This window comes from Pteropus medius, unplaced genomic scaffold, assembly GCF_902729225.1.
Source record: "Pteropus medius unplaced genomic scaffold, Ma_sr-lr_union100, whole genome shotgun sequence".
NCBI classification, from domain to species: domain Eukaryota; kingdom Metazoa; phylum Chordata; class Mammalia; order Chiroptera; family Pteropodidae; genus Pteropus; species Pteropus medius.
Window position 1 is genome coordinate 12,707,233 of NW_024349799.1, and position 24,367 is coordinate 12,731,599.

The following is a 24,367-nucleotide window of genomic DNA, read 5'->3' on the forward strand; positions in this document are numbered from 1 at the left end:
AGAGAGGGCCTGAGCCCAACATGGACTGGACACAGAGAGGCTTTTCTCTGTCCTCTCCCCCAAGCCATAGCCCAACTTCCCCTTCTTTACCCAGGCAGATCTCTGCCTCCTGCCTGTCCACGCCAGTCAGGACAATACTCTTAAACTCAGGGCCAAGGGATCTTTATTGAGCTGAGAGGGGGAGGTTGGAGGACGGAGCTGTGGAGGGCCCAGCTGTGTAGGCTCAGACTCCTAGTGGAAGCCAGGGGCTGGGCATCCCAGCCAGTACTGGGCAATGTTACGTGGGTAGGGAGGGCTCACAGTGTCCACTCGCCGTGTGCGAAGGTTGACTCTGTAGTACTTGTCTGGAAGAGAGATTGAGAGAATATGTGAGACCCAGCCTGGCCCTATCCACTCCTGCCCTGAGAAAGAAGACCCATGTCTCCCTGGAAGAGTAACTGAATATCATAATGCAGCCAAGGACTCCTGGCTGGGCTTTCTGGAGTCACTTTCCAAGCGCTGTGTTCAGCTCATGGGAACCAGGGATGGCCGGGACTCCCACCTCCTGAGAAGAAGTAGACGCTCTGGATGGGCTCGCAGGTGGCGGGCACAAGCCAGGCCGTCTCATAGTCATCAAGGTTGTAATCTCCCAGGCCAGTCTCTTCACTGGAGAACAAATCCCAGCTTGAACGGGATTTCCGACTGAAGTTCTTGCGGCCACGGCGTGAGCGGTAGCGTTTACGGTTGCGACGCTTAAACTTAACATTCTTGGCCCGGGAGGAGCTGGGAGCGGAGCCTGAGATGTAGATCTGGCCAGCCATGGCTGCGTCCACCTGCCCAGGTACACCAGACCAGTCCTGGCTGATGAGCTGGGGCTGTCCGGCACCACCTGTGGCAAGGAAGGGGATAATGGGAAGCCATGGGGCCCAGACCCTGCCCCCAGTGGAGCCTTTAGAATTCATCAGGTGCCCAAGGACAGGCTGTTCCTTGCCTGAGAACACACAGCAAACTAGTGGCAGTGCCCAGCACCCTGGCCTTCTGACTCCCTGTTCAGTGTTCTCTCCCCTAGTCTCCCTTTACCATATCCCTCTCAGTTTGCTTCAGCTACAGCCCCTCCTTCTGCTGGCCATGCCTTTGGCTGTGTTAGGCAAAGTCCAAGGTGTGGGGTTCAGGTGAAGGTAAGCTTCCCCGCAAAGATCAACAGAAGCAAAGTCTGGCCAGAGCAAACAACTTTTGATTGATACCTCCACAATCACAGCCCCTTTGGCCAGACCAGCCCTCCCCTTGCCCTGAGGATCCCAGCCCTCTTGAGGGAGAAACAAGACCTGCCCCCACTCCATACCAGAGGATCTGCCCCAGAATAGAAGCTCAAAGATGTTTTCCCAGATGTCCCGCTGCAGCAGGGCAAAGTGTTCAAACACAGCTGACGGGGAGCCACCTTCACACTCCTCCCGACTGGGTTGGTGCTGAAACTTGTACTCCCAGTACTGTTTGCCTGAGGAGGGGTAGGCGTAAGCAAGGCTGGAAAGCCCCAAGGCTGTTGAAGTTAGGAGCTCCTGGTGTATGTGGGGGCAGGGGGATCATCTGAGGCCTATCCCCAGTGGAGCGTGGAAGAAAACTAAGACTGCTCCACTACCTGCTCATTCCCCGCTCTACCCACTGAGTACCCTTGAAGAAGTAGGCCCGCTCCTGGCCACTGTAGCTATGAGCAGGGAGGGCCAAGGCTGCATCTACGTCATCTGGAATGCCCTCGAAGCCTTCAGAGATGTTGCGGGGGTAATCGGGGTCCAGGACACCATCCTCGAAGCGCCAGTATTGACTACCCTAAGGGGTATGAAAGGAGAAGAGGGATGAGGAGGTGTCTGACTGGACACAGAAGCAGAATCCCCCACCCAAGGCAGCATCCCAGTTCCAGGCTTGTCACCCAGGACCTGGAACCTTAGGTTTCCTTGTCTTCAGAGAGCCTCAGCCCAGGCCCACAGGTCGAGATCCAGCCTTCTTGCCCACCGCGGTCCTGGGCAAAACAGCCTTCAACCCCTGGCTGGATACCCTTGACCCTGACCCAGAGCCCCTGGGCCTGACACCTTGAAGAGGTAGGTCTTCCCCTGACAGTTGATGCGGGTGAAGGCAGCATCAATGGGTCCCTCGATACCCCAGACATCTCGGATGAGCCTGGGGTACCCAGGCCTCACTGCCTTTTCATCCAGCTCATAGAAGTACTGCCCTAGAGTGGAGAAGGCTGTGTGAGAAATGGCAAGTTCCTGGGGCCACCCACCCCCAAGACTTGCCCCTGAGTCACCTCGAAAGGCAAAGAGGGAACCATTCTTGAGGTCAGTGAAGGCATCAAAAGGCTTCCCACTGCACAGCTCCTCTGCTGGGGACCTGGAGATACCTTGATCAGTGCTCTCAGGCCTAAGGGGCCCCTGTTCTGGTCCTGGGGCCTCTTCCTCAGGATTCAGAACAGGTGCCTGCTCAAAAATCCTTTCACCCTCGGCCTGCAAGTCAGGGCTGAGGGTAGGGTTCTCCGGTTGTACATGAACATTGGTGTTGTCTATGGTGGTCTCATGGTAGTCAAAGACCCCATACTCATCTTCTGGCAGAGTGAACACATCCCCGCGAGTCACTGCAGGCAGAGTGGGTGGTGATGAGTCTCCAGCTGCAGAGGGGACCCCAGGCCCACCCAGCCATTCTGAACGCACCTTGGGGCTTGCACTCTGTTATGTAGTCGGCGCAGCAGCTCTGGTAGTAAGAGCAGAGTTCATCGCACTGACACTTCTTGTCGGCATTGAAGCCCTCAGTGCAGCGGTTCTTGCATGACTCTGTGGGGAGGGGGTGTCAGTTGGCACAGCCAAGCCCCGGTCATCCTCACCCACCCTACATTGGTCCAAATGGCCAGCAACACCCTTCTGCACCTTGTTCAGCCAGAACAACCCACGCCAGCAGGGCCAGCACCAGAAGAAGCCTTGGGAGTGCCATGGTAGGGCCTCTAGCTCTACGCTCGGTGAACTGGGTTCTGTGCTCTCTGCGGTCTCTGCTCTGACGCCTGAGGAAGGGAGGAAGAGGCGGGGACAGGGAGGTAGGGAACCAGAGAAGCGGAGCTGTCTTTTCTGCTGCTCTGTTTGTTCAACCTCCAGCCCAGTCACCAAATCCCTGACCCCAGAGGCTGGTGTAACACAGGGTCACATTCCTGGAACTCTGGGCCTGGGAGTGCTGTGAATAGGATCCTTGCCAAGCTCAGGGTCTTCTCAGAAGAGGAATAGCACAGTGGGTCTGGAGGGCAGAAATAAGGCCTACTCTGTCACTTACTAGCTTGGCGAGCTTGAGCAAACTGCTCTACTCACCTTAGTTTTTTCTTTTGGTAAAATGAGACTACTAGTATTTGGCTCATGGGGTGTAGGTAGATTACATGAGCTAAAGCAGACATTGTCTGGAACATCCGAACTTTGTTCTTTATAGTTGATATTGATCCATGATCTGTTTGATCAGGCACATTCCTGGATGAGTGGTTCACCCACCCGTTGTGTATTTAGGGCAGTGAAAGAGGGGTAGGAGGAATGCTGATAAGCACCCTGGGGAAATCTTTTTTTGTCATAAAAGAACAAAGTTTTGTTTTGGGGTTCATCTCAGGTGCATTGATTTCCTCAAGCTGCTCTTCACAACACAGTAAATTGAGTGTATATTAACCCTTTGGACTGGAATTGATTCCTGAGTCTTCCACTAATTTACTGCTCCTGAGCAAGCTTCTCCCTGTCCCTAACCTCACTCTCTCCATGGTAAAGAGTGGTCTAGCTCCCCACACTTTTAGACTCTTGCGAGAAGTAGGATCCCTCTACCCAGAAAATCCCACCAGCACAGAACACCTGATTTTGTGCCCATTCTCAGGGGGGGGCGGGGGTGGGTGAGGTGCAGGCAGTCTTCTTGCTCTCCACCCGCTACCTCCTCATCCAGTGGCGGGTACGCGGGATGCAATAAGGGGGAGAGGCCCGGCCAGGGCATGGGCGTGGCTTGGATAGGCTTGGGGGTGGGGCTACGCTAGAGGCAGGGGAAGAGCCCCAAGAGACCAAGAGGCGCGGCGTCAGCTCCGGTCCGCAGCTTCTCAGGGGCGGGGATCTGCAGAGCATTCCGCGAGTGGAGCCGAAGCTAGATCCGCGCTTTGTTCCGGTTGCTCCTAGGCCCTCCGGCGACTGGGTCCATTCCTCGCCTCCCAGCTCTCTCCTCCTGCCCACCCCTTGCATCTGGGCCTGCATCCCCTTCCCCAACCGCTTCGTCCCCGAGCCTGCCTTCTTCCCTTTCCTAAACCTCTGGCTACCGCCTTTGCCTGGTACCCTTCTCTCTATCCCTCCCTCCTACATCATCTTCCCTCCGGTCCCCTCTCGGGTCCCTCTTTTCGCTAGGTCCAGGTCGCTCCGCCCTGCCCCGCCCCTCCAGACCAGGGATGTCCCCTGCAGCCCTGCGCCGATGGTCCTGACGCTGCTCCTCTCTGCTTATAAGCTGTGCCGCTTTTTCGCCATGTCGGGCCCACCGCCCGGCGCCGAGCGGCTAGCGGTGCCGGCGTCGGACGTGGGCAGCGGCGCGGTCCCATGGTGGGCTGCAGGCGGCCGCAGACCCCGCGAGGTGTCGCCTGGGGCTGGCACCGAGGTGCAGGGCGCCCTGGAGCGCACGCTGCCAGAGCTGCAGCAGGCGCTTTCGGCGCTGAAGCAGGCGGGTGATGCGCGGGCCATGGGCGCCGGCCTGGCTGAGGTCTTCCAGCTGGTAGAGGAGGCCTGGCTGCTGCCGGCTGTGGGCCGCGAGGTAGCCCAGGGTCTGTGCGACACCATCCGCCTGGACGGTGGTCTCGACCTGCTGCTGCGGCTGCTGCAGGCGACGGAGCTGGAGACACGAGTGCAGGCCGCGCGCCTGCTAGAGCAGATCCTGGTGGCTGAAAACCGGTGAGGGTGCTGGGCTGGGAGGGTGTGGGGCAGAGCGGCGTGTGGTATGGGGCAGCAAGGGTAGTCGGGTGCCTGGGTCTCCCGTGTGCCTTGCACTGTGCCTTCCTTTCCTGCCTCACCTCACTAAATCCCTGCAGTACACCTCTGGTGGGGATCAGCGTGTCCATTTTACAAATGAGAAAACTGATGCTTGGGAAAGTTTAGTAACTTGCCCAGCATGACACAGTGAACTAATGGTGCAGCCAGGATTCACTTCCAGGGCTAGTGGGGTGAGGAGAGACACAGAGAGGAGGAATGACCTGTGAGGACAGGAATCTGTCCCAGGTTCTGAGGATGGAGATGAGATCCTATTGCCAATGCTCCCCCAAACCCACAGCCCTCCTCCCCACAGGCCTCGGTGCCTTTCTATGCTACTTTCTCTCTCCTGTATCATCTCCTTCCCACTGAGAGAGGGAGAGAATACAAGGCTCAAGAAGTGGGTGGAACCTTCCCCTTTCTTCTAACCCAGGCTGAAATGGGTGCTGACCTAAAGGTAACTTTCCTCCTTTATGCTTCCTCCTTCATTTTGGTCCACATAGCAGGCCAGACATGATCTCATTCTGCGGCTGCTGATGAGGACAGAAGGTATTCTGCTGGGATGAATGAGTCGGGGAAGAGGAAAGTGAGGTGCAGAGCTAGACAGGGGCCAGATAGAATGTGTTTTCTTCACTCCTTCCCCACATGGTGTCAAGATACAGTAGCTGGGATCTACTCTCTTGCCTGCCTCTTGAGATCTCTCCTAGAATATGAAAACCTCTGAGCCCTAACTTCCTCTCTCCTCTGATTCCAGAGCAGAACAGGCTGTCACACACCAGTCTCATGCTGAAGTCTCAGGCCCCTCAGGTTTAGAAGGGTTTGGGAAGGGTCACTTTCAGTTCATGCATCTCACGCTGGTGTGATGGTCATAGGTTAGGAGTGCTTTCTCACAAATTTCAAAAAGTAAAAATAACCTTGTGGATGGTGGAAATGATACAGTTCTCAAAAGTGCACAAATGAAGCAATTTAAATTGGGAGACCAAGTTGGTGTTTTGCTTGTTCAGAAAGTCATTCATCTCCCATCTAATATCAGGTGCCCTGATGGGAATGGGCCATAAATTCGGAGGGCTAGCAAATGGAATCAGTGCTCACTGAATATGTGGGCCCAAATTGGCAGGTGTGTCCTGTAGGCCTGGTATGGGATGGTGCAGCTATAAATAGAACTCCTGGGGAGCAGATGCAGCACCCTAGGAAGAGGAGGGCTGCAAGACACAAATAGTGCTGATTTTTTTCAAGGTTGGAAATAACAATTCTCGTGGTTCAGAATTACTGAGAGAGGCTTCATGCTAACCAGTGTCCCTGGTCCGGATAAACAGCATACTAGTTCGGGCGTTGGTTCACGCATCATTTCAGGACCAAGGACAGAGCTCAGCTGCACCTGGTCAAGTATGAAAATCCTTCCTAAGAAAGGCAGCATCTCCTCACTCCTCTAGGCTGCACCTGGAGGAGGCTGGAAGGGAAAGAGGAGGAGCGACAGAGAATTTGCGTTTATGAAATCTTTTCCTTCCTCCACCAACCAACTTCCTCTTAAAGATGGTTCTTCCATTAGTGCACTCCTTTTGCCATTTCGTTTTCTGCAACATTCTTCTTCCTAGTGTGGTGCCACACACACAGCCCAGGAGTCTAGGTGACAGCTTCTCTCACCCCCAGATACCAGGAGAAGCCCAACGGGATGTCTGAGCTTGGTCCCACAACACTCAGTGAGGGCCCCGTCTGACTGCTAGCCCTCTAAATTCATAGCTCAGCCCTTCAGGGGACCATAATGAGATTAAATGGTTTAACTCAGAGAGGTTAAATGGCTTTCCCAAGATACATAGTAAGTAACTGGAGGAGACAGTTTAAAAAAAAAAAAACTATTGTCCATAAATTCAAAAAGTGCAAAGGTACAAAATGATATATATTTAAAAGTTCTTTCCACCCACACCCCCTCCCTGGAGACAAACCAGTGAAACAAATTTTTTACATGTCTTTCCAGAGAAACTATGCAAGTATTTGCATATATATGTATATGTACATGCTTGTATATGTGTGTATATGTACAGTTCCCCCCTCTTTTAGAGCTAGGATTTAAACCCAGACACACAGCTTCTCGGGCTACAGAAGAATTGGGAGCTGAGGAAATGCTTCTCACAACAAACACATAGTTCAGCTTCTATAAAGATGCCAATGCATAAGGACAGGCGAGGGCTGGGGGATCAAGAGACTCAGGATAAAGTCCTCTCTCTGAACTGATGTTCCTGAGCAAGTCCTTCCCTTCAGCGGTCCTCAGGAAGTGAGGGTGTTGGGTTAGATGATTGCTTAAGCACATCCTGTTTCTGATACTCTCAGAGTTTATATAGTCAGATTGTTCTGGAAGCACAAAGTATAGAGGAAGGATCCTGACCTCTGAAGAGACAGAGGTGAGTTCAAATCCCAGCTATGCCTCTCACCGGCTGTGTAACCCTGAGCATATCTTGTAACTTTTCCAAGCTTTGGCTATTTCATTGGGAAGAGGAACAACTGCAGTGCTGGCTGCCTAAGTGGATGATTAGGACCCCTCTGTTCCTTTGGGCTGCAGAGAAGCTCAGTGATCAGCTCAGTAAAACTATGCTGGCCTTATGCCATGTTCTGGGCTCAGCAGGGCCCTACAGTGGACACAAAGTCACAGGCATTGTGGTCATTGTGATGCTCACCAGGCAAGGATTCCATGGCTGTCTGGGTCCCTAAATCTTCAGGGGTAACATCACCTTTGAAGGACATCATTTGTGGAAAGTCAGGGAGACAGGAAACTTTCACTTCTGCCTGGAGTGTGGCAAGTCTCCTGCCTGCTCTGTTGGCCTCCAGGCTTTCTCCCTTGGACCTGTCCTCCCCACAGAAGCCAGAGTGAGTTTCCTAAAATCCATGCATGACCAGGCCACTCCACTTCCTGAAACTTTTAATGACTAGCCATTCTCATCAAGATAAAGTACAAATGCCTCAAGCTGGCTCAAAAGGTCTCCAGGACTCTTTTCTCACTCTCCCCTTGAACTCTCCACCTTAGTCACTTGCAGTGGCTTTATTTCAGTGTGGCTAAGGTGGAGACAGGTCCCCAATTATGTTAGCTCTCAGACACCTCCAAGCCTTTTCATACATCTACGCCTCAAATGCAATCTCCCCTTCTCTTACTTAACTAATGTCTCCACCAGTTTTCCGATTTAATGCCATAGGCAACCATTCAATATATTTTAATAATTCCTATCTGTGTTCTGGTAAACCGTTTGTTTGTTATGTGTTATCATCTGCTCAGTCACTTGTAACTGCTCTATAGTCTTCCAGAGTGGGCATGTGCCCAGGTTACCTCTCCACTCTCCTAGGCTTGACACCAGACTGCCCCTAACTCCCCACCACCACAAATAACATTACAGTGAATGGCCTCAGCCATGTCCTCTTGTGGATCTGTGTGACAATCTCTTTGGAATATAAACCCAAGAGCCCTAATTTCATAGGGTGTGTGTCGCCTTAATTTCATCTACTTATCTCAGCCTGCTCTCTAAATTAACTGCCCCAGCCTGCACCTCCACCCACAGATCTTCAGGGCGTTCATGACCCCATCCTCTCCAACCTTCTGTGTTACCTAGCTTCTGCTTTTTATCTATCTAATAGGTGTAAAGTCATCACTGTTTTAATTTTCACTTCTCTGATTACTAATGAGTTAGAGCATCTCTTTGTTAACATTTCGGGTTTCCTCTTTTGTAAACTGCCCATTTATATCCTTTGCCCATTCTCTTTTGGATTTACCGCCCCTTTTCTTATGGATTTGAATATTTATTTATATGTTCTATGTATGAATTCTTTGTTGGTTTTAGATATTGCAAATATCTCTGGCCCCCTTTCTATTCCTCAAACATGCCAAGCTCTTCAGTCCTCAGGGCTTTTGTCCTTGCCGTTCTCTGTCTGTTATGTTCTTCTCCCAAATACTTGCAGGCAAAGCTCTCTGGACATTTAACTTTCAGATGTCATCTCCTTAGATATATCCCCGCATCCAGGTACTCTCATTATATCACCTGGTTTTGCCATCATTATGGTTATATCACTATTATCCCTATTCATTCATTGTTTACTTGCTTATTGTCTTTCTCCATAATAGCTGAGTATAAGTTTCAGTCACTCTTAGTCACGGTTAACTTCAGCCTCTAGCACAGTGCCTGGCACACGCTAGGTTCTCAATAAATGTCTATTGAATGAATGAATAAATATACTCCAATCACACAACATGGAGTGAAGAGAAGTTTGAAGGCCAGACTAAGAGTGGTATGCGTCAAGTGACACTTCGAATTATGATAAGCAGTTAACATTATTAAGTTTTTCCTATGTGCCGGGCACTGTAGCAAGCAGTTTACGTGGATTATCACATTAATATTCATAATAACCCTATGGAGTAGGTATTCTTTTTATCTATTTATGAGATGAGGAATCTAAGGTAGAAAGATAAAGGAAAATACCCAAGGTCCTGCAGCTAAAGAAAATGACAAAGAATTTGAAACCAGGTCCCTGGGGATCTGCTCCAGAGCTAGTTCTTAACATTTTAACCAGGACACATACTACTTCTCCAGGGGAGGGAGTAGAGGAGGAAATGGGTGTGAACAGGATGGAGCACCCTTATAATTAGAGAAGTCTGGTCCTCCCAAGCAAGAGGTGAGAGGGTGGGCTGGGAAAATAATGCTCTCCTTTGTGTCCTATATGACACTAGTGAGGCCCAGAGAGTATAAGTGACCAGGCCATGGCCCCCACAGGGCAAGCCAGGCACCCCAGCTGGGGCAACTCCACCGTCTCCCTCCCACTTTCTCGGCAGGGACCGGGTGGCGCGCATTGGGCTGGGTGTCATCCTGAACCTGGCAAAGGAACGCGAGCCGGTGGAGCTGGCTCGAAGCGTGGCGGGTATCTTGGAGCACATGTTCAAGCACTCGGAGGAGACATGCCAGCGGCTGGTAGCGGCCGGCGGTCTGGACGCTGTGCTGTACTGGTGCCGCCGCACAGACCCGGGGCTGCTCCGCCACTGTGCGTTGGCGCTCGCCAACTGCGCGCTGCACGGGGGCCAGGCTGTGCAGCGGCGCATGGTGGAGAAGCGCGCCGCGGAGTGGCTCTTCCCTCTCGCCTTCTCCAAAGACGATGAGCTGTTGCGGCTGCACGCCTGCCTCGCTGTAGCCGTGCTGGCCACCAACAAAGAGGTGGAGCGCGAGGTGGAGCGCTCTGGCACACTGGCGCTCGTGGAGCCGCTCGTGGCCTCACTGGACCCCGGCCGCTTCGCCCGCTGCCTCGTGGACGCCAGTGACACGAGCCAGGGCCGCGGGCCCGACGACCTGCAGCGCCTCGTGCCTCTGCTGGACTCGTCGCGCTTGGAGGCACAGTGCATCGGGGCTTTCTATCTCTGTGCTGAAGCTGCCATCAAGAGTCTGCAGGGAAAGACCAAGGTGGGTGCCGCTGTGGAGGAGGGTGAGGGTGCGGTGTTAGAGAGTGTCTGGAAAGGCTTCGTAGAGGAAGGGACATTCAGCTGGAACTTGAAGTACACATAAGAGTCAGGTGAAGCAAGGAGAAGGATGAAGTACCAGTCATTCTGGCCTTGAAGGCAAGAAAGACCAAGCTTTTTAAGCAGGGGACTCTTGTGTTTTATAAAGGTTATCCTGGTGCTGCTTGGAGATGAGATTGGCAAGGGTGAGGTTGGAGGCGAGTGATGACGGAGGGTGGGACTAGGGCATAGAGAGGCAGAAAGAAGTAAATTCCAGAGGTGCTGAAGAGCTAAAATTAGGACTTGGTGGGTGGCTGGGTGAAGGAGAAAGAGGGGCTGAGGATGACTCCGGACTTTGGACATAGGCAACCCAGTGGATGGTGGCACCTGGGACTAAAATAAGGTGAACTGGATGAGAGACAGGTTGGAGTGGAAGAAGGGAAGAAAGTGAGTTCACTGGGACAGGTTAAGTTTGAGGTGCATGAGAAATGACCAGTTGGGGAACTCCAGTGGGCCATTTTGTCATTTGAGTCTGAAGTGTAAGAAGGAGATGGAGTGTAGACAGAAGCTTGGAGCAGGATATCAATGTATCAGCCAGATAACTTCCACCTGAGTCTCCAAGGGTCCCCATGCCTAAGGCCTGATCTGAAGCCTTTGCCCTCTGCTTTAAAGTGCTGTGTGACCTTGGGTATCTGGCTTTCCCTCTCTGACCCTCAGTATGCCTCATTTTTATCCTCTGGAAATTTGAAGGAGAGCACAGCAGCAGTTTGTACCTTGGATGTGGGACTAGTAATAGTTAAATTATCAAAAGTATGTGGGGTTTTTGTGTGTCTGTGTGTGTGTTTTGTTTTTTAAATATTACAGAATCAAGGTTATCCCTATAATGTTACCCTCCCTACTTTGCATTCCTCTAGAAGTTGGTGACAGCTGGTTCACATGGACCACCCTGTCTGTACCACAGCTGTCATCTGGGGCTGCTCAGCAGAGTGTGTCTCAGAGATGATTGTCACTCATCATGTGTGTTCCCACAGATCAAGAAGAGACTGTGGTGTTAGGGGGTCTCTGAGGCCTTTTCCAAGGTCTTACATTCTAAGAGCTTCTTATTCTCCTCCCTGTGCCTGAGTTGGGCTATAGGAGGCTGGCTTTACAAGCAGGTCATTCAACTTTGGGAGAAAGGACTTGAAAGGAAGTAGGGAGTAGGGAAGTTTTGGGTCTAGGCAGCAGCCATCACCACTGGCTCTGGCACCCCTTTCCCAGCAAGGCCAAGTGAGTGCAGCTCAGTAAAGACATAGTGAGCCCCCACTCTGTGCCCCCACAGTGTGCCAGGTATGGGACTCCAGAAGTGACTAAAACATGACCCCAGTTTATCATCCAGTGGAAGTCGCATTATCAACTAAGAACAGTAGCATTCAGAGTGTGGTACAAGGTCTAATTGGCAGTGTGGGCCAAGCTGTGGCGGAATCAAAACGGGCTGCATGGAGTAGGTGCTAATCAATTTGGATTCCATTGGATGAATAGGATTCCCCAAAACAGGCCAGAAGAACTAAGGGTTTGAGAACACCATGGGCCAAGGACCAGAGGTGGGCGAGCCTTCATGAGTGGGTGTCTGACAAGTATGGGTTTGGGAAAGGAGAGGTGAGCTGGGACTGGTGGTCTGGGGCTGTACTGTGCTGGGCCTGGGCCTGGTGGCCATACTGAGAGCTCAGACTTCATCCCAGAACAGACGGAAGCTGTAGAGGGGAGATGTGAGGAGGAGCCTCAGGAGGAGGAATCCGGAGGACTCAGTGATTTATTGGATGAAGGCAAAGATGGGGCAGATGGTGGGACTTACAGCGTTGAGAAGAGGCGAGGGGAGGGACTGGGCACATTTGGGGGTGGGGAGCGGTTGGCGAACTGGTGGATCCAAGACACCCTCCCTCCACCCCTTCCTAGATATTCAGCGACATCTGCGCCATCCAGAGCTTGAAACGCCTGGTTTCCTACTCCACCAATGGCACCACGTCAGCGCTGGCTAAGCGCGCGTTGCGCCTGCTGGGCGAGGAGGTGCCGCGGCCCATCCTTCCCTGTGTGCCCAGCTGGAAGGAGGCCGAGGTCCAGACGTGGCTGCAGCAGATCGGCTTCTCCCAGTACTGCGAGCGTTTCCGGGTAGAGCCGCACTGGTCTGCCTCCTCCGAGTCCAAGCGGGCGCATCCCGGCGGGTGCACTGCCGCTAGGGGCGACCTGCGTATAGGCGGCCGTGCCCACGCTCTTGGCCCACACTGCCGCGGCGCCAGGGTGACCTTTTGTGGGTGGGGAGCCTGTACTCAGCCACCACTTTCGGGGGCACTCGGCTCTAATTGGGGTCCCATCTGCCTCCACCACCCCCCGCCCCCACGGTCTCCAGTTCCTTCCCCTTGCATCTTGTGCTTGGGGTCCAGGGGTGAAGAGGGGACCCTCTTCCTCCTTCCTTACCTCTGACTCCTCTCCCAGGAGCAGCAGGTAGATGGCGACCTGCTTCTGCGGCTCACAGAGGAAGAACTCCAGACAGACCTGGGCATGAAATCGGGCATCACCCGCAAGAAGTAAGGAGACTCCTCCCCACCCGCCCCGCGCCGAGTCTAACTAAACACCCTCTCGGCCACTAGTTAGTCCTGAGTCAGGACCTCAGCGTCTTCTACTCCCTGGGGTACAGATTCTTTAGGGAGCTCACGGAGCTCAAGACCTTCGCCAACTACGCTACGTGCGACCGCAGCAACCTGGCTGACTGGCTGGGCAGCCTGGACCCGCGCTTCCGCCAGTACACGTATGGCCTGGTCAGCTGCGGCCTGGACCGCTCCCTGCTGCACCGCGTGTCGGAGCAGCAGCTCCTGGAGGACTGTGGCATCCGCCTCGGCGTGCACCGCGCCCGCATCCTCACAGCCGCCAGAGGTCAGCCTGCCCACATGCGACCTTGCTCCTGCCCCAGCCCCAGCTCTGGAAGGACTAGGAGAGACACTTGGTGGTGAGGCCTCAGAGCCTCATTGCAGATTGATCGAGCACATATACGCTGTGCTAGACTGGGCTCTGAGGATGCAAAGATGAATATGTTTCATTTTGTCCTCAAGAAGTTCCCCGTCTGAGATGGGTAGGAGAATGGGCGTAAGGCAAGTATATAAAAAAACCAGGTGACCACAGCAAGAGGCATGCCCAGGACCCCAGGGGAGCTCAGAGGAAGCACTACCACGCTGTCCACCCAGGTCTAGGCTTTGGAGGGAGAGGATGCCTGACCTGGTCTTGAAAGATGTAGGGAGTGAGGGGGCTGGTAGCAGCAGGAAGAGCAGCCAGGCAGAGGGAGAAGCATATACAAGTATTGAGGTGAGACAGAGGATAGAGGATTCATATATGAGATATGTGTGGGAAGACAGGGGCCTTGTCTTGTTAGTCAACAGCTTACAAAGTGTGGGTTCTAGAGGTGTTTCATGGAGGGCAAAGTGGATTCTAGGGCTCTAGAAATCCTCTTTATTTACTAATTTATTTTACTATTTAGCTAATACTTGTTGTCAATTACCATATGCCAGGTACTATATTAAGTTTTTAACAGATATTATCTCATTAATCTCTATATCCATTCGATGCAGTGGACATTAGTTGTTGTTTTTTTTTAATTTTTTAAAACTTCTTAAAGGATATAAAAGAAATATAATTTAAGTGTTCGGATTGAAGAGTTTGGAAAAATGCCTACCCTGTGTATCCACCATCATAATCAAAGATAAAAAACATTTCCATCAAGGGTATTAATTTTAAAGATGCCAAAACTAAGATGTAAAACATTTAAATACATTCCCCAAGGTCATAAAAGCCATTAAATAACAGAAGTAGAATTTGAACCTCTGGCTTTCTGCTTCATACACTGACATATTTTGCCTGTGAGTGTCAGGTCTGAACATTAGGAGAAGATGGCTTCTTTTCATTCATCCATTTATTCAGCAAGTACGAACTAAGCTCGTACTAGGGACAAGGGACTAGGCTTTGACCCCATGCTTTTGCTTCAACCAAATCAGGTCAGCTTTTATCATTTTTACGTGACAGCTCCCAAGAACACCCCAAGATTTTATCTTTAAAAAACAGGATGGTCCTACAACAAAAATAATAATAATAACTTAAAAATCTCTTCTACGGGAAGTAGAGGACAATAAATGTTTTTAAGTGGGGGGCAATAACATGCTTAGACTTAGAGTTTAGAAAAATTTGTCTGGTAGTTGTGCAAACAGCTACCAGTCTGGGCAAGTGTGGATTTAGGGAGGCCACTGAGGAGGCTAGAGTTGGGGGCCTGGACATAGGGAGAGCCATGGGGCTGGAGTCCAGATGTTTAGTAGGAAGAATCTACAGAGCTTGGTGCCTGGTGCTGAGCACTGAACATCAGCTCCATGAGAGCACAGTTTTGTTATATTCATTGCTGTATCTCAAGCACTAAGAATAGTGCCTGGCACCCAGTAAGTGTTTAGTAAATATTGTTGAAGGAATGGATGAGGCAGGAGTTGAGGCCGACACCCAGGTGGCGGGAAACTAGGAAGAAGGATGCCAGGGGAGGATTTGGGATGTGTTGGGTTCGGAGTGCCTGTGGGCACCTGTCTGTGCAGGTCTGGAGCTCTGGAGAAAGGGCAGGGCTGGAGGTGCATTTCAGTGTCCCTAAAACACAATGTCTGCCTCCTGAGTGGGGCTCACCAAGAGTTAGTGGCCTTCCTTCATGTCAGCCTTATCTCTCTACCTCAGTGACCCATTTTGGAACAAGCCGCCCTGCCTGGGCTGGACTGGGCTGAGAAGGTTGGGTGGACAGGGGATCCTGTAGCTTGTGGTGAGTGATTGGGAGGGGTCATTGTTACCAAGCTATCTCTTGTCTCCCTCAGAAATGCTACACTCCCCACTGCCCTGCACTGGCTGCAAGCTGAGCGGGGACATTCCGGATGTCTTCATCAGCTACCGGAGGAACTCAGGCTCCCAGCTGGCCAGGTGAGAAGGAGTGAGCAGGCAAGCAGCCTGGGGCCTTGGGGTAAGGCCAAGCAGTGATACAGGACCTCTTCACAGCCTCCTGAAGGTGCACCTGCAGCTACATGGCTTCAGTGTCTTCATTGATGTGGAGAAGTTGGAAGCAGGCAAGTTCGAGGACAAACTCATCGAAAGTGTCATGGGTGCTCGAAACTTTGTGCTGGTGCTGTCAGCAGGGGCACTGGACAAGTGCATGCAGGACCATGACTGCAAGGATTGGGTGCACAAGGTAGGTGTTGGCCTCTGGTCCCACTTTGGCCTGTGGCATGGGGGACAAGGTTCTCTTCCTATTCCTTCTCATCTGCACGCCCCAGCAAACTTCATGGCCCGGTTGGAAGTCAAGAGTCACAGCTCTGACTGTAATAGGACTTTAGCAAGTCACTTTGCCCTCTAAGCCCATTTTTGTCATCTACAAAATATAGAGATAATTCACCTGTCCTATTCACTTTGTAGGATTGTTGTGAGGGTCAGGGAGGGATGAAACACTTTGAAATATAACTTGTGAGAGAAGCGGGCAGGAATGCATAGTGACAGGCACAATGGAATTGATGCCTAAGAGCTCGACTGGGCAGAAGTCCGAAGAAGCATCCCAACCCTGGAGCTCCAGTGACCAGGTTCCTGTCTTATGCCAGAGAAAGAATTCAAGGACATGACAAACAGCAAATAGGAAAGCAGGAAAGCACATTTTATTAAAACAAAAGTACACACTTAAGAGAAAAATGAGGGCAGCTCAGAGAGAGAATGAGCCTGCCTAAAGTTGTCTAAATCATGGGGTTTTATTTTCTTAGGGGCGTGGGATGTACCAAGGCTATCCAGCCTGCCTTCCTGTCTTGGTTTGTTTCCCATGCCACCTGGAGGGGCGGAGGTGGCCCAAGGCCATCTAACTTGTCTCTTGGCCTTGGCTTGTTTCTCATGCTAGATAGAGTCTCAAGCTTGAAATCAAAACAGGGAAAGGCTGAGTAAGGGACAAGAGAGAAATTCCAGAGCCATAGGGAGAGGACTGAATAAGGGACCGAGGAAAAATTCCATAGCTGCATCCTGGAGGGGAGGGGTGTTTCCTAGGCTAACTATCCTGCCTCAGAATCAGTAAGAGCACAAAGCTATGAGTTTGAATTGTGGCTCTGGCCTTGGTCAAGTTACTTAATCCCAATGAGCTTATTACTGCAAAATGGGATAATTATAGTATTGAACTCTCTAGGATATTGTTATAAGGATTAAAAGAGCTAAAATTTATGAAGTACTTAGCAGAATGTCTGGCTCTATAGTAATTGTTTTATAATGGTAGCAATTACTATTATTAATATAATTATTGTGAGTACTGCCACTGTTTAATTCACCATTGTATCTTCAGTGCTGAACACATAGTAGAAACTTATTGAATAATTGTAGAGTGGATGGATGAGTGGAGCCATACACATCTACAGGTTATTAATCATTAAACACTGAGTAGGAATTGGGGCCAAGACTGAGGGATGTAGTAGTCATCTGAGATTGGGCCCTTGTCCTAAAGCAGCTAAGAAGACAAGAATATGCCCACAATGACTAGATCATATATAATTTGGTGTCAGTGTACATCTTACTTGCCATAAGAGTATGGAGAAGAGAGAAAACATTAAGGGCTAGAATAATTAGGGAAAGTTTCATGGAGGAGGCAGAACTTGAGAAGCGTCTTAAGAATTTAGGTAAATGGTATCTTAAGCAGAGGCACAGCTTGAGCAAAGAACAAAAGTAAGGACAAGAAAGGTGCCAAAACCTACATGCATCACTGGTATTGCTTTCTCCATCTCACAGATGAAGAAACTGAGGCTCAGAGTAGAATATTTTTTCCCATGGCCACACTGGTGTAGAAATCAGAAAAGCTGGGCTTCGAACTCTGTCTTTCTGACTCCAAAGCCCATGCTCTTTCCCAGGACCTATGTTCCATGGGACAGATCTGAGGGGGTGAGAGGGGAGGTGGTGGGATAGAGCTGGATTCAACTGCCACCAAAGATGATTGTCTGCATCTCTTCCCAACTCCAAATTCAGTGACATCATGTTGGTAGCCTGAAGTCAGCCATGGTGGGAGTATTTGCACTAAGGAAATCAGTAAACACTACAAATTAGGGTTTTTTTGGCTGCGGTTTTTTTCCCCCTTGGAGAGCTAGTTAAACATTTACCAGCACAATAAAAATTATAGATAAAAATTATGGAACCAGGTTGTAGAGTGCCTAGAGGCAGGGAGAAGACCCATGCTTAAAGCACTGGGAAAAGGGATCCCATGAGGCAGTGATGCCATGCCAGTGGGTTTTAGGGAGAAGTCTCTGACACTAGAGTGCAGTCCAGATTGACAGTGGGGAAGAGGGTCAAGCCCTAGAGGCCATGTTTTAAGGGCTGATTACTGGGCTTGGTTTGGGGAGGAGGAGATGCTGAGCCAAAGAGACACCCTGGAAGACCATGGCTGAAGGCCTGGAGCAGGTGGCAGGTGGCCTACTGAGAGAAAGAAAGAAGCACGTCTGTGAGAGCTCAATGAGAGCTCAGACCTTGCCTTATTCACACTATCCCTGATGCCTAAAACCATGCAGGGTACAAAGTAAGTTCTTGAAAAGTTTATAGAATAATTGAATCAATGATGAAACAGATGAGTGATTCTGATGAAGCTGATATGACTGAGAAAACCAAACATATCCACTAGGTTGACCAGGTCAGAAGACTCGACTCTAATCAAGTTTTCATTCTTTATAGCTGGATGATCTTGAATAAGCCATTTTTCCTCTCTTGGCTAGCCTATGAATCTGTTCAGTAACCAGTGATCTGTCTTTGGTTCTGTGTAACTCTGGAGGAAACAAATGTCTAAAAGTTCCCAAATAAATTGCTACCTGTGGAGGGTCAGAATTTATCCACATTGTCAGCAGAGAGGCAGAGGGCTTGGTTGAAACAATCCTGTACTTGGAATCTGAAGGTTTGAGTCGAGGCCTGGCCCTTCCTCAGCTGGGTGTATGTGCGTGACTTGGAAGCAAACCCCTTTCCCACTGTGGGCCGCCTTCTTCTCAGAAGAAGTTGCCCAGAAGCCAGCCAAGGTTGAAGCACTGCAGGTTCTTTCCCCAGGAAGACTCTGCTCTACAAGGGTCTTGACACCCATCATTGTCCCAGCAGACTGCACGGAGGGAGGAGGCAGGTGGAGTGATGGGAGTCTTTGCCTTGGACCAGTTCCAAAGGCTCCATCATCCCTCTTTGGTTGTTTTTAATGCTTAATTGCCTCTGGTTTTAAAACTCTTTTCCCTGAAGCCACATTTAGAGGGTAATCAATATGGAAAACCACAAGTGAATTACACTCAGGAAAATCCAATCTCTGTGGTTCCCTCTTGAAAGGAAAAAAAAAAAAATCAATAAGCACTTTTCAGAGCACCCATTAATAGTAATAGCTGCAGAACAACCTTGTGAGGTAGTTTATTATCCCCGCTTTTCAGAGGAGGAAATGCTAACATTTATTGAGCATGCACTATGTGCTAGGTGCCCTTCTAATCACCTGTCACAGGATATCGCTGTTATTCCTCCCAAGGAGGTTTTGAGAGCCTGTTGTTTTTGCCTCAGGTCACAAAGCCTGTGTTAGAGACTTGATATGGACCCAGACTTGATTATGCTAGAGCACAGCTTCTAACTGCTATGCTGTGTTGTCTCATTTATTCCTTCACCCATCCAGCCATCCAGTAAGTATTTAGCAAGGGCTAACTATGGGCATGGCTCTGTGAAAGATCGTGAGATACAAGGTGAGTAAGAACCAGACATGATCCCTGCCTTTATATCTGGTGGGGGAGACAAATATTAAGTAAATTACTCATTAATTAATTTAAATTTGCAACTGTGGCATGTACTACAAAGCCTATGAGAGTCTACAGTAGGGGGATCTGACATGGTCAGGGAAGTGAGGGAATACTTCCTGGGAAAGTGTCGATTGGGTACAGACCAGAAAAATGAGTAGTCCTTAAATATGTGAAGGGGCAGAGAAGAGCGTTCTAGACAGAGGAAACAGAATGTGCAAAGACCCTGTGCAGGAGGGAGGATGGTGAATCTAAGGGGCTGCAAAGTCTGCGTGGCTGGGAGAACAGTGCGTGGAGCTGAAGTGAGCTGTCGCCAACCACACAGGACCTTCAGACCACGTTAAGGACTTTGAAATTTATTCTAAGAGTCATGAACAGTCTTGAAGAGTTTTGAGTATGGGGCGGCATGATCAGATGTGCATTTTGCAAAGAGTAGCCGGATGAAGGGGCAACGTAGAAAACAAAGTAGAAGGGGCAAGAGTGGATGAAAAGAGCCCTGGTGGGGGCTAACAATAAGATAAGTTGGAACAGGGCTGTGGTGCGATAGAGGCAGAGAAAAATGGGTGAGTTTGAGAAATAAGTAAGGAGTACAGTTGGCAGGGCTCCTGATGGATCAGTTTACATGCAGATATGTGATGTTTTCTTCTAACACCAAGTCGTGTGGGTTTTTCCCCACACCAACAACCAGTTCTCTAATTTACCAACACCTCTGGGTGTCCCACAATTCAATTCAATTCTGATACTTACTACCCAGAGCAAATATCAGACTCCACAGGCTGAAAGGTTCAGTCCCACAGGTCTGCCCTCACTTCAGATGCCAGACAAAAGTCCTGGGTTCCTAGGCTACCCACGCTGCTGTCTGACTTGGCTACAAATTCAGGGGTTCCCACGACCCCCTCCCCAGGTTCGATAATTTGCTAAAATGACGTGCAGAACTCAGGAAAGCACTTTATTTAAACATTCTTGGTTTACTATAAAGGATATAACTCAGGAACATCCAAATGTAAGAGATGCACAGAGCAAGGTATGAGGGGTAGGGGCACAGGCAGGGGAGGCACAGAGCTTCCATGCCCTCTCCAGGCCACCTCCCAACACCTAGATGTGTTCACCAACCCGCCCCATCCTTAAGGGTTTTTATGGAAGTTTCATTATGTGGGCATGATTAAGTCATTGGCCATTGGTGACTGAACTCAATCTCCAGGCCCTCTCCTCTCCCTGGGTATGTGTGGGAGTGGGGAGCTAAAATTTCCAACCCTCTAATCATAGCTTGATCTTCCTAGCAACCAGCCCCCCATCCTAAAGCTATCTAGGCACCCCCACCCCCAGTCATCTGGCGATTCCAAGAACCTAGGACAAAGACCAAATATTTTTTATTATACCACAAGGGGTGAGGGAGAAGTCAAGGTGGACTTCAGGACCAGCATCCCACCCTGGGCTAAGCTCCAGGCTGTTGTTGGCCCTCCCAGTGTCTACCTGGCCCCAAGGTCCCTGGATGGAGACCTGGGTCTCTTCCTACTCTGTCCTTCTTTCTCCAGGAGATCGTGACTGCTTTGAGCTGCGGCAAGAACATTGTGCCCGTCATCGATGGCTTCGAGTGGCCAGAGCCCCAGGCCCTGCCTGAAGATATGCAGGCTGTGCTTACCTTCAATGGCATCAAGTGAGGAGGCGGGGTGGGTACACAGGCCCCTCAGCCACCGGCTCCCTCTGCCCTGCCCTCTGACCCACCAGCCTCTGTTCCCACAGGTGGTCCCATGAGTACCAGGAGGCCACCATTGAGAAGATCATCCGTTTCCTGCAGGGCTGCTCCTCCCGGGACTCATCTGCGGGCTCTGACACCAGTTTGGAGGGTGTTGCACCCATGGGTCCAACTTAACCAGTCCCTAGTCCTCAAGCCCTGCTGTGGCCCCCACTTCCATCGTCTTCCCCAAAGGAGCAGCTCCTCACACTGGCCTCTTTGGGCTGAGACAGCCTGGGTCCTTCTCAGGAAATGACTTTCCCTCTCCCACATGGGCCACCTCAAACCCAGCTTCATCAGTATCTGGAAAGGGAAGGGAAGCCAGGTATTGATGGTGGTAAGGGTTAGACCTCCCCTAAGCCCTGCTGCCAGATTCTCTGTCTCAGGTGTGAGAGGGTCACTGCTCGGTCCTGGAGACACTGAAGATGGAGGGTTTGCTACACACTACCTCCTCTCCTGCCTTGACATTAGCCAGCTTGAGTAGCAGGGAGGCAGGCAGCCTCTGACAGGAGGTAGGACAATGCCAGCCCTCTCAGCCAAGCAAGGGCCTGGGCCAACCGAGGATGAGAATCCAGTGATAGCTATCCACCTAGACTATGCCTGGGCCCTAGGCTCACCACTTCCTGCCATCCTGTGGCCTTGCCTTGTAACCACTCAGTGCCCTTAGGCCTGGCCTGATCCCAAGTGCCCTCCTAGCCTTCCTGAGTTACAGCCTCTTTTGACACATCCTGGGTCAGGGTCAGGCTGAGCCAGCCATCACTCTGGCTGATTTGCAGCTGCAGCCAGCTTTGAAGCACTCACTGGTACATGGGAGCCCCCTGCTTGGGCCTGGCCTTAGGCCTGGGCAAGGGAGGCCATGTCTCAAAGGGCAGCTAGCCACCCTACCCATGCCTTGGTTCTGTGCTTCAAGATCTTGCCTGGCCTGGCCCAGCTGACTTCCTCAGCCCTTCACCCACCCAAGGCTGCCCAGCCACTTGCTCATGGGGAGGTGGGGCGAGGCAGCCCCTGTGACAGCGGCAGTAGCCTGGGCAGAACCTGCAGCTCCATGGGAAGAGGCAAGGTCCTGAATAAGGACAAGGGGTGTGTTCCAATCACCTGAGAATTTTGGTAAAATTCCACCCAGGAGACCTGGGCAGACCCTGAGTTCCTGCATTTCTGATTCCCAGGTGAGCTGATGCTGGTGGTCAAGGAATGACACATTAAGTAGCGAGTCTCTGAAACACAAATCCCTCACATATCTTCACCATCTCCCCGGCACCCCGCTCCATGGTCTATGTAATCATCAGAGCAACCCTACGCGGTATCATGTCCGTTTCACAGAGGAACTAAATGATGTGCCAAGTCATGAGTGGCGGCCCAGGATTCAGACATGGCCTCCTAGTGCTCAGTCCACTGCTGGTGGGACTGCTCTCCTGAGAATCATCCAGGAGGCTGCATCGAAGGCTGGGCTGCTGCTCCACAGACAGTTGGCTTCTCACTAGCCCCAAAGAATCTAGAAGCTGAGGATAGGTTTTTGATCCAAGGGATATACAGAAATAAACGAGCAGGAACATCCCTCTGCCCCTTCCTCCAGGAGGGTAGGTGAGCAAGAAAGTATCCTCCCTTCCAATAAAGCCAGACCCCCAGCTCATGGGATCAGCTGGAACCCCGCCAGCCCCCTCGCCCCACCTCTTCCCTCCTGAGGGCAGTGGGTTCATACCTCAAGGCTAGCTCAGTTCCCAGAGTACCTCCTGCAGGTGCTGACCAGGTTACTCTTAGCTCTTAAGCCACATGGTCAGGAAGTCAATGGTCTCTCATTCCAGGCATGAGACTTCTTACTTCCATTCCCCTCCCTGCCAAAGATACTGTTTAGCTGGTCTTGACCCCAACTGTGGCTTTGACTGCACCTGATCATCCCTCCACCTGAGTGCCCACCAGTGCCAGGCTCTGGATACAATGGTGACTGAGGCAGACTGGACGCTGTCCTCACAAAACAGAGACAATAACAATACAGTGTGATGAATATCCAAGGGAAGCTTTATTTTTTTTGTCCTTTGTCCTACTCCCTCCTGAGGTCCCCCATGGACAGTATTCATAGGTTTCCTGGCCCTATTTTTCTGTTTGGTTCACCTTCTACTGCTGCTCCTTCCTCTGAGAATCAGAGCCTAGCCCCCAGCCCACCCCCAGAATAGCTGAAGCGTGTTTAGGGGACTTCCTTCCCTGCTGTGACAAACAGGGCCCAGATCACAGTCAAGGCAGGCACCTTGGCCCCATAGGGCTGGTCCTGAAAGAGGACCGAGAAATAGCCTTTCCCTAAAAGCCTGCTCTGACACAGGTCTGCAGGGCCAGGGTTTTCTGCTTGGCTGGGCTGTAGCTGTTGCCTCTATGTCAGGCCTGAGTCAGCTAGGTCCCTACCTCACCTCAGTCCACCCCTCCCCAGGGACCAGCAACTGCTCAGGGACACTTGAAGTTCAAAAGACCAGCTCCAACTATTTATCCTTCCCCCAGGCCCATTAAGGCATCTTATTCTAGAACATTTGAGGTGAGAAGGATCTCAGAACATTATCTAATCCAGTGTTTCCTAACTTGTCCAACCATCATCAGACACTTTGGAGCCTCACTGACCTAGCCCTTCACAGAGGGGTTTGCCCAAGGTCACCTGTGAGCTGGAGGCAGTGCCTGGAGTAGAGCCCAGGCCTGAGGCCAACCCAGAGCCTCTTCCCTCCCCTCCCCACTGCCTCATACTGGGAGTCAGTGGAGGGCCCTCTCCTTGCCTGTCTCCCAGTGACATGGGAATCTAGAAAAAGGCCCAGGCTGCAAAGGCCAGTTGACCCTACTTTGTCCAAGGCTATCCCCATTTTACCTGCATTACTTGGATTTCCAGCCAAGTAACTGGCTGGCAGGGCTGGTGAGAGAATGAGGGTAGAAATGACAGTAGAGGGCCAAGCCCTGTGACCAATTATGGTTTGAAGAGTCAAGTACCACTTGATTTGGGTCTGCCTGGGGACTTATGGCCCTCATCGAAGCCAGTGCCTTACTACTGAATTCGATATTGCCTTTCAACTTCGGGTCTAGCATTTCCTCATGCTTCGGAAATGGCACCCTCATTTCCTGGGAAGCTGGGGCCCCTGGATCATAAGGGGAGCCAGGTCCATCTCCAGGTTCCCATTGACTTGCGGATACATGAGGGATGGTCCTAGCACATGGCACTAATGAAATACTCAGTGATGAGAGGCGCTGGAGGGCTGAGTGATAACACAAACTGATTTTGCTTGAGCTGTTGTAGCCAGGAAGACCGGTACAGGTGCCTTCGGGGAGTGGATCCCTGACTGACCCTCAGGAATGGGTGGCCAGGGCTCTGCTCCGAGCCTCTCAGCCTGGCTTGATGCAAGTCAGGCAGCCCTTC

The 24,367-nt window shown here is 51.2% G+C and overlaps 2 protein-coding genes and 1 long non-coding RNA gene across 3 annotated transcripts; 1 reads left to right on the forward strand and 2 right to left on the reverse strand.

Moving 5' to 3' along the window:
* Nucleotides 1–140: 140 nt before the first annotated feature.
* Nucleotides 141–3,053, reverse strand: VTN (vitronectin). The gene is made up of 8 exons (XM_039886075.1): nt 2,892–3,053; nt 2,679–2,798; nt 2,279–2,602; nt 2,064–2,203; nt 1,647–1,803; nt 1,322–1,474; nt 542–868; nt 141–344 (listed from the first exon to the last, which is right to left on the reverse strand). Exons 1-8 carry the CDS (start codon nt 2,953–2,955, stop codon nt 232–234), a joined length of 1,398 nt encoding a protein of 465 aa, XP_039742009.1. The 5' UTR covers nt 2,956–3,053; the 3' UTR covers nt 141–231.
* A 980-nt stretch (nt 3,054–4,033) lies between these two features.
* Nucleotides 4,034–22,996, forward strand: SARM1 (sterile alpha and TIR motif containing 1). The gene is made up of 9 exons (XM_039886072.1): nt 4,034–4,907; nt 9,793–10,411; nt 12,379–12,591; nt 12,916–13,007; nt 13,118–13,353; nt 15,312–15,414; nt 15,490–15,679; nt 20,783–20,904; nt 20,991–22,996. Exons 1-9 carry the CDS (start codon nt 4,438–4,440, stop codon nt 21,118–21,120), a joined length of 2,175 nt encoding a protein of 724 aa, XP_039742006.1. The 5' UTR covers nt 4,034–4,437; the 3' UTR covers nt 21,121–22,996.
* On the reverse strand, nt 12,184–13,245 carry LOC120620958 (uncharacterized). The gene is made up of 3 exons (XR_005658044.1): nt 13,089–13,245; nt 12,898–12,975; nt 12,184–12,666 (listed from the first exon to the last, which is right to left on the reverse strand). It is a non-coding gene; the product is annotated as an uncharacterized LOC120620958 (long non-coding RNA).
* Nucleotides 22,997–24,367: the final 1,371 nt, after the last annotated feature.